The 13091-nt window shown below is 42.4% G+C and overlaps 1 protein-coding gene across 1 annotated transcript; it reads right to left on the reverse strand.

Annotated features, from left to right (window-relative positions):
- Positions 1-8371: 8371 nt before the first annotated feature.
- Positions 8372-9143, reverse strand: LOC122048757 (2-methoxy-6-polyprenyl-1,4-benzoquinol methylase, mitochondrial-like). Its single transcript, XM_042610282.1, has 4 exons — positions 9104-9143; positions 8731-8889; positions 8495-8639; positions 8372-8444 (listed from the first exon to the last, which is right to left on the reverse strand). The coding sequence occupies exons 1-4, from the start codon at positions 9141-9143 to the stop codon at positions 8372-8374; spliced, it is 417 nt and encodes a 138-aa protein (XP_042466216.1).
- Between the last annotated feature and the right edge of the window lie 3948 nt (positions 9144-13091).

Here is a 13091-nt window from a genome sequence, read left to right on the forward strand (position 1 = left end):
ATTACCCTGTCAACCCATTTTCTTATCAGTGGGTGACTCACTATGATGTTGATAGATTTGACGATGAGTTTGATTTGATTGCTGGATTGTTATACCTTTGGCTGGCCACAGTGATATGTGGTTGAGTGATCTCGTGCAGCCTCTAGTTGGATAGTTAGGTGCCTTGGACACTTATGGATCGTTTGTGGTGGAGCGGAGCTCCCACATATTATTGTTTATTGTGGTAGAGCGTTGCTCCCACATATTTAGGGATTTTGTTGTGGTGGAGCGTTGCTCCCACATGTTACGGATTGCTTGTAGCGGAGCATTGCTCCCATATTTATTGCAGATACATATTTCGGATTATTTGTGGTGGAGCGTTGCTCCCATATATTGAGGATTTCTTGTGGTAGAGCGTTGCTCCCACATATGTGGTGTTTTCTGTGATGGAGCGTTGCTCTCACACTGGTGGATCTATTCTTTGGTGATTTGTATTGTTGGTGATTATATTTCAGATTTATTGTCAGGGATATTATGGTTAGAAATGTCTGTGATACGGACATTATGTGTCTTGATTTTACCATTAAGGTTTGGGAAGCCTTAGATGTTTTCAGAGACTTGATGATTTTGGTATTCCCAGGATGTTTGGATCGGTTTCCATTGTCTTTGTTGACGATGTTGTGATCTATTTTGGATCCGCGGTGAGTCACGCACATCATCTTTGCATAGTTCTAGAGATGTTTCGATGGAAACGTCTAGATGTGAAGATCAGTAGTGCGTATTTTGATTGTCTTCTGTGAGATGTTTGAGACACACAGTCACCAGTAGGAGTATACCGTGGTTCCACAGGAGATAGAGGTTGTTACCGTTGGGGGTAGACGGAGTCTATAGAAGAGGCTCGCAACTTCCTTTGTTTGGCTCGATATTTTCGGAGATTCGTTGGGGGTTTTCCACGCGTTGCTATGCCAATGACACGCCTGACCAGGAAAGGCGTGAAGTTCACGTGGTTCGAGGACTACGAGACCAGCTTCCAGGAGCTGAAGCGGAGACTAGTGTCGGCTTCGATTTTGGTTTTACCTTTTGGAGAGGACAGATTCGTGCTCTATACCGACGCATCTCTACAGAATTTGGGCGCTGTTCTGATGCAGCACGACACGGTAGTCTTCTATGTTTCTCGGTAGTTGAAGGAGCATGAGGAGAACTACCCAGTACATGACTTGTGGCTGACCCCCATTATTTTTGCCTTGCAGATTTGGCAGCATTATCTGTACGGTATTACATTTGAGATTCTCACTGACCATAAGAATCTCAAATATCTGTTCACTTAGAAAGAAACTTAATCTCCAACTGAGGAGATGAATGGAATTCCTGAAGGATTACGATTGTACCATTAGCTATCACCCGGGAGAAGCTAATATGGTTACCGATGCACTCAGCAGGAAATCCAGAGGGACTTTGGCTTGCCACCGAGTTTCAGTTACAGACTTGGTTCAGGGTTTCTTCGAGTTAGACCTTGAGGAGCAGGGACGGACAAAGCAGAGTATTCTTGTTACCATGGTTGCTTAGTCGTCAATCAGGACGAGGATCCAATAGGCCAGGCTGGTGATCAACATTTGCAATTTATAGGCAGTCAGATAGCTTCCGGGCAGCAGACCGAGTTCACACGAGACGAGGAGGGCATTATATACTTCTGAGGCAGATTATGCGTACCTCAGTCTCATCCGGTCTTACAGGAGCTACTTCAGGAGGCTCATCGCTTTCGATTTGTGGTCCACCCAGGCGGGACCCGCATGTATCGAGATTTGATGCGTTCCTATTGGTGGAACGGAATGAAGAAAGACATCGCAGATTTTTGTAGCTAGATATCTTATTTATCAGCAGGTGAAGGCTGAGCACTCGAGACCTGCCAGATTATTTTAGCGGATTCTTATTCCTGAGTGGAAATGGGAAGACATTACTATGGACTTTGTGGTGGGTTTGCCTAGGACACGGTGAGACCATGACGCGATTTGGGTAATCATTGATTGATTAACCAAATCCGCGCATTTCTTAGCGATCTAGAAGACTGTTTCCCTGGATTGATTGGCAGATCTGTATTGCCGGGAGATCATCAGATTTCATGGTGTCCCTTTGACTATTATTTTCGGATAGAGACCCCGGTTCACGTCTCGATTCTGGCAGAGTCTACAGCAGGCCTTGGGCACTCAACTCTGTTTCAGTACAGCTTTCTATCCGCAGACAGATGGACAGTCAGAACGGACCATTCAGACTCTAGAGGACTTGCTGAGATCGTGTGTATTGGATTTTTGGGGGCAGTTGGGAGGACCATTTGCCATTGGTAAAGTACGCCTACAACAACAGCTTTCATTCGCCTATCCAGATGGCACCGTTCAAGCATTGTAGGGTAGGCCTTGTCGGACACCCACCCTCTAGGATGAGGTTGGGAAGACCCCGTTGTTGGGACCTCATAGAGTTCAACAGGAGGCAGAGTTGGTCCGTATTATCAGACGGAGGATGTCAGAGGCGTAGGAGTGTTATGCTGATTGGAGACGTATACCCCTGGAATTCTCTACAGGCGACCATGGATTTCTACGAGTTTCACCATGAAAGGGTGTAGAGATTTGGCCTCAGAGGTAAGCTAGCTCCGCGGTACATTGGCCCTTCCCAGATCCTGGAGAGGATTGGAGCAGTAGCATACCGTCTGACACTACCACCGTCTCTAGCAGGTGTTCACGACCTATTCCATGTGTTTATGCTGAGGAGATACATACTCGACCCGACCCGACACATGTGCTAACAGATATCTCAGTTCCTATTCAGCCTGACGTCACTTATGAAGAGGTTTCGATATTGATTATGTACCGGAAAGAGCGTCAGTTGCGGAACAAGACAATCCGACTGGTTAAAGTCGGATGGCAGCATCAGTCGGACGAGGAGGCTACCTAGGAGCTCGAGGATACGATCCGAGCTCGATACCCCATCTTTTCACTTGAGGTATGTGATTTAATTTACCATTCAGCATTTGTACTCTTTGCCTGTTAGTATTTGTTGATGGTAAATGATGAAATTTGGAAACCAAATTTTTATTAGAGGGGGAGAATGTAAAATACCGGAAAATGGTAGATAATAATAAGGGAATTTTTCAGAATTTTTAGAAATTTACCGAGAATTTTTCAGAGCTCGTATGGACGAGTTAACGGGGATAAAAACGGGGTCCGGGAAAGCCTGTTTAGGCTACCACATTTAAGTGAGGAAATATTGATTTTTTCCTTTTTATTTTTCTTTTCTTTTTCTTTATTTCTTTTTCCCCGTTTCCTCTACCGTGCGCGCTTTCTTCTTCTCCCCGATCTTGCCCTAACCGCCCGGAGGGTTTTCTTCTCCTCCTCTCCTTTTATTTCTTCTCCTTTCTTCTCCGCCGCACACCATGATCTCGACGCCACCACTGTGCTTGACGCGCCGTCGCCGCCCTTTCTCGCGTCGTCTCGGTCGCCACAGCCGACGCCAGAGGAAGAGAGCAACGCCGAGCCACCCTCTAGCGCCGAGCAGTGCCGCCGCGGTTTCCTCTGCCCTAGCCTCTCCACCTCCACACACCACTAAGAGCCTCCCTTTCTTCTCTTCTCCTCTGTGTGTCGACGCCGACCCCCAACCGGCGTGCCCCAATTCTTGGCTGCGCCTTCTCCACCCGAATGCGCCGCCGCCGCACGAGACAGCGTCGGCGACACTCGAGCCAACGCAACCGAGGACCCGACTCTAGCCTCTGCCCCGACTCCAGTGACGCCGTCCCTGTGCCCTAGTTCATCACCGTCGGCCCCTCTCCTAGCCTCTAGCCACTATGTCCTAGCTTTGCTCTTTACTGTGGTTATGTTTTGTTGTTCCAGTAGCCACAGCAGTTGTGGATTGAGGTAAGGGAAGCTAGGTTGATGTTAAATTGTAGTGGTGTATTGATATTTTGGTTGAGCCTCAATTTTTCTTGTGATTCGGGCAGTGTGGAGGGTTTCCAGCAACAGTTACTTTGTCCAGCAGTAACTTTCCTTGGCTGTGAATTAACTGGAGCGGCTAAGATGTAAGGTAAGGGTTTGGTGTATGGATTGAGTTGACACGCTCTTGATACATGTTGTTTTAGGTATGAATTGATACATATATAATTGGATTTGGATTTAGGTTAGTTTCTCGGGGATATGATTTAGCTAATTAATTTATATGTAATTAGCTAAATCCGTATATCATGTTGTTACAGGACTGTGGTTCAAGATTGGGCGTCTCGACATCAGATTGGTTCGATTCGATCTATATCGGAGGCGGGTACCTCTTGACTTATCTTTTATGATATTGTCATTTGGATATGTATAGTATTTTATAGCTATAAGCAATGATCATGTTTGCCTTTGGTATGTCACGGTTTGATACCCATAGCATGTTCTATTTTTGTCGTTTGTTATGTATTCATGTTTATGTTTCGTGATTATTGCCATGAGTACCTTAGTTCCTAGAGTAAGTGACATACCATGCTTTACTGAGTTTATGACTAGACTCTGGATTTTTATTATCTGACATATGTATCTATATTTTTATATCGTACCTGATCTGTGTACCTAAACTTTTTGCTTTGATCCATGTACATTGTTGGTACATATTTTATGGAGGTGGATATGTTCAGGACCTAGGTTGTTATACCATAGAGGACCTGTATACCCTAAATCTGTGGATTTGACTTACTTGTACTAGGGCGCACACACACACACACACACACACACACACACACACACACACACACACACACACATATATATATATATATATATATATATATATATGTGGATTTGGTTCAGGATATTGTCATGCTTAGTTTCATGCCCCATTCGCATGATTGCATGCTGCGTGATAGACTGTTCCATTATTATAGAGCATATCGCCAGTTTCATCACTGTTCGGTGCTCCGTTGGTCCGCTCATAGGTAGCGTGACGCAGCGTGGTAGCACGTCAGTTTTGCTCTGTTCGGTGCTCCGTTGGTCCACTCATCGGTAGTGTGACGCAGCGTGGTAGCACGTCAGGGATCCCTCCCCGTCATGATGTACCGAGAGATGAGAGCATTGCGCTCCCCCATTTATGATTTGGGGTAGGAGTATGTGTGTACTCCGACAACATCCCGTCCATTCGGTCACTCATCAGGAGCAGTGATGTCAGAGTGCACGGTTGTCACAACTCTACCACTCAGTCTCACCATTGTGTGTGAGATAACTGACTGGCGTCAGGGGTGACCATGTCATTGACATCATATGCATTTATTGCATTTATTTGCTTGTGTTTGCTGTACTTATATGCTGCATTTTGGTGGATGCATTTGTTTGACATGCATACAGGAGGCATATTGTGTATCTGGTTTGACGACCCTTTTGTTCTGGATAGGAGTTCCTGGTGAGTACAGCTTCCTTAGTTACCTTTCAGTTTTGCATATTTCCTATATATGATTAGGAAGCTGTATTTCCATGTTTATTGCTATTAGATATTTCTTACTAGGCATGTCTATTGGTATTCGCTGAGTTGTTGAACTCACCCTCGTGGACACTATCTTTTTCAGGTACCAGGTTGGTTATGATGTCGCTTGGAGTATCCTGTCTGCTGGTCCCCACGTCACCTCAGACGATCTATCGATTTCATCTATGTTTTGTTTGTTTTATGTGTCAGTGTGTTTAGTTTGTGCTCCGATTTTGTTTCCAGAGTGATAAGTTGTTATGTGGTATTTTGTATTATTGTTGGTTGTGTAAGCCTAGCCGGCTAGCAGTTTTGTGTTTGGTTTGTATTTGGTTTCTGTCATTTTTCGTTGTGTTTTGGTTTTGGTACAGCCGAGTGGGCTGCTTTACATATAACTGCGTGGTTGTGTTTTTATTGTATCAGCCGAGTAGGTTGTATCATATAACTGCGTGGTTGTGTGTATATTCCAGCCGCCTGTGGCTGATGTATATTGTACATGTAGAAATGATTCAGATTGTCAGCCGTACAGGGGAGGTGCTGCCGAAATTTCTTTGGACAGGGACTCCCCCGGGGCGTGACAAGTCTACTCAAGGAAGAGGTTGGAGTTGGGTTTGAGTGACCTTAACTCTAGACGATCAGAGCATCACCCAAAGAAGAGCAAGTAAAAGTTAACCAGTTTTGAAGGTTGATTGTTCAAGATGGCTAGTGGAAGGCACCCTTAAGGTGATGGAAGGTGCCCTTGTGCCTTTTCACGGAAGGCGCTCTCAAGATGATGGAAAGCGCCCTCGCACCTTTTCATGGGAGGAGCCCTCAACTTGGTTGGAGGCGCCTCCAGTAGTCATTAAGCTACCGTTGGAGAGGATAAAACTCCATCATATTGAGAATAAACTCTATCCTCTTAGAGGCATCCTGGACCTCTTTGAAGGTGCCTCTAAGTGACGAAAACTAATATTGTGTCCTTGATTAGTTAAAATAACTAGAGATTTTTCTAGCTTATTTTCAGGGCTATTCTAACCCCCCCCCTCCTCCTCTAGCACGCCACACCTGGATCTACAGGAACATACCTTTTGGAAATGGAGAAATGTTATAAGAAAAGAGTAGCAAACTCATCAAAGGAGGAGATATATCCCAATTTTAATGTACTAAATCATTGTTGTGTTGGCCCAAATAAGGTAGTCAAGAAGACGTGGCACTTGACCCCTTTGGTGTCTTGATATACGATCATATTCTCGGAACAACACAGATGATCCTCTAGATATGAAGAACCATTATATTCTGCCACATGCGAGGTACGAAAATGATGAGGTAGATCTTCTTGTAAGATCTCCTCCGAAAAGGGATCTACCGAGCAATTATTCTCTTGGAGAAGGAAACACAAACCGGATCTTCCTCCAGCAAATTATTGGTAGAATGAGACATCATGGGTGACGGATAACATGCGCATCAATGATCAGCCTCTTATCGGGTCAATACGTAGAAGTAATCCCTCTAGAAATATGAGAGACAGGAGTGATTACGGGTGTTTTTTCAGCGAGTAGCGCTTCTCTCCCCTTAGATGGGAAGAGATCCCCATCTGGTCATCGAACTCGTCTAAGATGGCTGTCACCAATCGAGAGATCTTCTTATGTAGTTTAGCATCCTGACTACTTTCGTTGAGGTTATGCAGAGAAGGTTGTGAAGATCCAACCTAGTACTCTGGCTGGTCTCCTATCGTTGCTTTGCCAAATCGAGTTATAGTAGCTTTTTGTAGGAATTTCACATAGACAATGCCAATTTGATGGCTCCTTTTTCTATTTGCTCGACCTCCTCCTTCTATGCAAGCCTTCCTCTATCGCAGGGATGATCAAATATAAAACAATGACATGGGTTAAAGTCTGGTCGACTCCTTCGGCACGACCCCTCCTATGCGGCTCCTAGGCGCGACCACTCTAGTGCGGCCCCTCCGATACTCAAGTCAGTGATTGATCAGAAAAGATAAGGAAAACAGTAATAGAAGGACTTGAAGAAGGAGTTGCCTCCATAGTTTAGAAGAAGAAGAAGACCCTCCTACCTAAGAGTTATCGTCCAAAGTGTTTATATAGCAGTCAGAAAAAGAATCTCCATGTCACTTCACCTCGTGTCTTTCCACTTCTTCCTGCCTAAGTCAGTAAAGACGCGGCTCTAGTGGTTCATTATTGTGCGCTCAATCTGCAATGACTACGTAAGATGAATGAGATTTTGAGGAGACTGTCTCTGATAACCTACAATCATCCACCATTCACTAATTGCCACATACTCTGAAGAAGGGATCAAGGGAATCGTCTCTGATATCTCTCCATTCAATTATCATCATGTATAAGCAATCAAAGGCTTGATGATGAAATACTTGCTTAATCATATTGCTCTGTAGAACACTGAGTTATTGCTCGGTAATCATCTGTAGGTTGCTCTGTGAAACACTAAGTTATTACTCGGCAATCATCTATACGATTGCTTTGCGGAACACTGAGTTATTGCTCAGTAATCATATGTAGAATTACTCTGCGGAACTTTGAGTAATATTGTTCTACATAACACTAAGTTATTGCTCGTTAATCAAATGTAGGATTGCTTTGTGAAACTTTGAGTTATATTACTTTGCCGGCTTCCACTAGATTGTTCTATAGAATTTAAGTATTATTGCTCTGCAGGCTTTGAGTTATTGTTCGACAATCATCTGTAGGATTGCTCTGTGGAACTTTGAGCAATATTGCTATGTGGGCTTCCACCAGATTGTTCTACAGACTTTAAGTAATATTGCTCTACAGGCTCTGAGAATATTACCCGACAAACCTTATTCATCTTCTAAATAAGGGAATTCAACTATATTGCTTGGGCTTTAAGTAATATTGCCTTGGAGAGTCCCTTACACCCTTGGGATAAATCCGACTGCTATCAGATGTCACTCCTTTAAGTTAGACTGAAGAGCAAAGTCGAATGAAGTTTGATCAAGTGCATGGGAAGAAAAGAAAAACCTGGCAACCATCACTTATATTGAGTGCCAAATGTAACTTCAAAAACACACCTATAGGCTTTTGCAAGAGCTTTCTCAATGTGTGTTACATTTCTAATACCAAACTCGATCGTGTAACCATCCATTGACCCATCCTCAAAACTCAATGCTTTTGCATTTCCTTCCACCCAATGCAGATAGTTGTTTTCTGTATATCCTACATAGCGAAAATAGATATGTGGTAAAAAAAGAAACAGAAACAAAGTAGTTTATAAAACAAGCTCCATTAGTCCAATGACATGGTATACGTACGTCTAAGGTAGCACTCTTCTTGCCAATATTCAACATTTTTGGGTTAATGTCACATATAAAGATTTGTGTTTGTCCTTCTGTTTCAGCAAAACTATCATGCATGGCATTATGACTGACACTTCCAATGCCATCCGACACGTGAAAAGCTGTATACCCTGCGTAAGAAGCAATAAGCATACTATGCCATACAATTTTTCATGCCAAATAAAGAATAGTTGAGATATACAGTTTAGATCAACATACATTAGTTAGGATGAAAAAATGACAATGTGGAATAACTGAAGAAAAGGAAAAGAAAAAAGGACTCCTACTTAAGAAGGCATGCATATCCTAAAATTAAGACAAATATAAATCTATATAAAAAATTACAGTCATTGTTCAAGAACAATCTTTGCTTTAGTACTTCCATTGCTTCAGTGGTAGGAAAGGCTCAAGAGCTCATGGTGGTGGTGTTTGTTAGTCATAAAGAATAGTTCCTTATTCTCTGCTCTAGTTGAATGCATTTATGTTGGTAACACCAGCAATTACCTGTGCCACCAGCTACATCAAGATTCAAGATGATGCATCCCAGGAAAAGGACCCAACTTTGAAATCAATCTTAATTTTCCTCAAAAGAATGCATTGCATAGTTAAGAAGAATCTAATTGCAGGATCATAAATCAATGAAAAGTTATTCAAAGACCCCAACCTATCTTTCCACAATCCCACCCTCATCAAATCATTCATCAGATCATAATAATTAGAAGCCACACTATTAAAGGCATTGCCGACCAATTTTCTTTTTTCTTCTTCGTTGACTTCTGTAAATCCTACATTAGATACCACATTATTAATAAATAATAAAAAATTCATAAGGTCATATTCATTAAAAAAAATATAAGTTATTTGTGTTGACAAATATGATTAGTGGGGAAATTATAAAATTATGTATCTTTGAAATATGATACTTCTGAAATGATTTCTTCTTGTTTCCACGGGCATGTGCCTTGGTAATTTTTTATCTTTCCAAGAAATGTAGATGATGCATGAATTATTTATTTATTCCTTCCATCTTGAAAGAATAAATTCTTGCAAGTTGGATGAATTTAGACTTGGTGATGCTTAAAATTTCGAACAAATCCTATACACGAAGAGGTGGATATTGGAAGAAGCTTTAATGCCTTTAAGTATGAAAAATGAAGCAATTTATTGAAAAATGCTTACTAACATCAATGTAGATATCAGTACTATGATTCATTTCTTTCAGTTTGTTTCCTATAGTTGTGGATAGAATGCCTCCTTAAATATCACATGAACTTGATTGTGTTAGTTTGATAAGATGGTGATGCATTTCTTTTGTAGTTGTGACATAAAAGTACTATAATCAGAATATGGACAAGGCAATAGTTGCTAGCAATAGTTGTTGCTAATATGCACATGAAAACATCTCAACTGATCAACATTACAATGGATCATGTTTAAGCAATCATGTCAAGTCCCTTCGGATGGGTTTAGTGGCTAGCGCATGAGGTGTTGTCACAATGAGATCTGGGGTTCAAATCTCGGCAAAGTCTAGGTAAATACCTCCCTTATGTGCTAGTCACTATTCCAAAGGCTAGTAGCCGTCCGTGATTTACCTCCTCCGTGTTGACCTTGGGACGAGTTGGCGGGGGCGCTGGGGGCGAGCGTATTCGCCTTTTGCCACAATGTTTAAGCAGTCATGTCGCTAGGACGAGCGTATTCACCTTTTTGCCACCATGTTTAAGCAATCATGTGACCTCCTTTATGCAAAGGGTCGCTGCACTAGGACAAATGCCCCTTGTGATTTACCCCCCCCTTTCTAGAGAGTGTGGGGTCGTCCTAGAGGGGCGACTAAGATGACAATTTCACCTTTTACTCCAATGTTTAAGCAATCATGAAGACAAGTGGAATAGATGATAGAATTAATTCATCTCGCTAAATAAATCTGCATACTTCTTGACAAACTTTGATGCATCAGGCTTAGCAAATAAGGAACACATAAGAATAAGCCCATAGATTGATTGGTAGCAAATGTAAGTACCCTAAGATAGTTTTGATGTGATCAACCAAGTCAGGTTAGGTCTTGTTAGTTTTTAACCCCTGCGTTTAAGTGTGCAGGAACTTAGGAGCATAGGAAGTTGAGCGAAAGATACGGCTAGAGAGAAGGACATCACGAGAAAGAGCCGACGGACTCGGTGCGTCTGAGGGACGAGGTGCTACGAAAGAGTACGCGGCGCGGACGAGAAGAAGATGCACGATGTTTTCGAGGGACAAGCCGGAGCGAAAGTTTGCTCGAGAAGGCCGAAAGTTGGGTTCAAGTGAGTTCTATTCCGGATGATCGAAATCACCCAAGCGAGTGGAACCGGAGCGGAAGACCTGGACCAATGCGAGAGGAACTAGAGCAGAAGACCGGGACTGAAAAGTCAGCAAGAGGTTGACTTTTTGGTTCGGACACCCGAACCCCCGGGACAACCCGGGGGCACCCCGGCTCGGCGGCGTCGCAGATAGAAGTTCAACCCATTTAGGGCGCCTGGACCAAAAAAACCTATCGAAACTTGACGTGGTGTGATACATTGCGAAGAGGATCAAATTCTATCCACGTACAAGCACCTGGACCCCTTCTAGGAGCCCCGATTAGGGCTATAAATACAACCTTGATCCTAGTAGCTAGATAGAACACTTGTAATCAATTATCTTTCTGTTTAGCTTTGTAGTTTGAGTGCTTCAACTGCTGTAAGAGGTTTCTTCGCCTAAAGAAAACTGTTAATGAGCTTTACTTACCTTGGATTAATAATCTCCCCAGTTGTAACCAAATAAATTATCTGCCTCTTTCTTTCTTTACTTAAGTCTCTTTTTATACAAGTGATTGTTTTAATAAAGCTGTAAGTTTGTGAAAGGTGTTTGTTCTTTGATTTCAGGCTATTTACCCCCTCCCTCCCCCTCTAGTCGGCCGCCAAGGGACCAACAAGTGGTATCAAAGCCTAACCACTTCAGGAGAACAAACCGCCGATCGAAGCAAAGATGATGGTCGAACCAAACATCTACCCACCGAAGTTCGGGGGGGGGGGGATTCACTAACTGGAAGAAAAAGATAGAGGTATTCTTTAAAACATATTTGATTTACTATTAATTATGAAATTTGGTTTTGTAGCACTAAAGGGCAAAGAAGAATACTAATGGACAAAGAAAGAGCAAGCCGACTTCGTGGCAAACGACAAAGCAGAATTTCATCTGCTTACGTTTTACCACCACAAGAAGTCAACCAGATCAGAGCCTAGGAGTCAGCCAAGGAGCTCTGGGAGAAATTCTTGGAATTACACGAAGGGACCTCGGAGGCAAAACTCGCAAGATGGGATCTGCTCAGGAACCAGATTAGCAAACTCAAATTAGAAGAAGGCGAAATCGTTGTACACTTTCACTTAAGAATAAAGGAAATCATCACCAGATTCACGAATCTTAGAGGAAAGGTAAGTAACCGAGATTCGCTAAGGTACGCACTTAATGCATTTCCTATACTATGTGAAAAATGACTTTTTACTTCGCCACAATTTACTTCGTCAATTTAAATATACGAAGTAAAAGTGTATAAGCAACTTCGCTGAAAAAATCGACGAAGTATATACAAATATAGACTTCGCAGATTTAAAAACACGGGCTTCGCTTTAAACTGAAATAAGCTATTACTTCGGAAAGTTGTTAAATACCGAAGTAGTAACGTCGTGAATACAATTTTTAGTGTTTACTCCGAAGTAATAGTACAAGAGTTAACTTTTATTTTGAGACCACTTTTATTTCCCCCCACTTTTTCGTTTTCTTGGGTTAGGGCTTCCCTCTGCCGAAATTGAGTTGTTGGACCTCCTCTTCCTTCCCCTTCATTTCAATCCTCTCTGTTCCCCCTCGTTAGGGCTTCCGATTTGGAGTCTTAGGCAACAGAGACGAAGGTTTCCTCGTTAGGGCTTCCGAAATAAGGTTTGGCAACTTGAACTTTCTTACGCAGGGTTTAGGTTGCAAGTGTTTGAGATATACCGTATGTTTTCAATTTGACAGAGCTAGTGGAAGGCTGAGGTCCAGGTTTCTTTCCTTTGATTTCTTTTTCTTATTCTTCTTCTTTTTCTCCTCCTTTATTTTGCAAAATCATGTTTTAGACGGTCTCCAATTTGTTGTAGGTTTGGTGCTATTCTTCCAAAAAAGACAAGTGTTTGGAATTTTTTTTTGCTTTTTTTTTCAGTCTCTATGTTTACGAGGTCATTACCTAAAGGGTTGATTCATGATACTTTCTTGGAGTAGATACTTCTGTTTTCGGTTGTTCTTTATTTGGTTTGTTGTTGTGGATCGTGTATTATGGGATTGATTTCTG

This window comes from Zingiber officinale, chromosome 2B (genome assembly GCF_018446385.1).
Source record: "Zingiber officinale cultivar Zhangliang chromosome 2B, Zo_v1.1, whole genome shotgun sequence".
In the NCBI taxonomy this organism is placed as follows: Eukaryota; Viridiplantae; Streptophyta; class Magnoliopsida; order Zingiberales; family Zingiberaceae; genus Zingiber; species Zingiber officinale.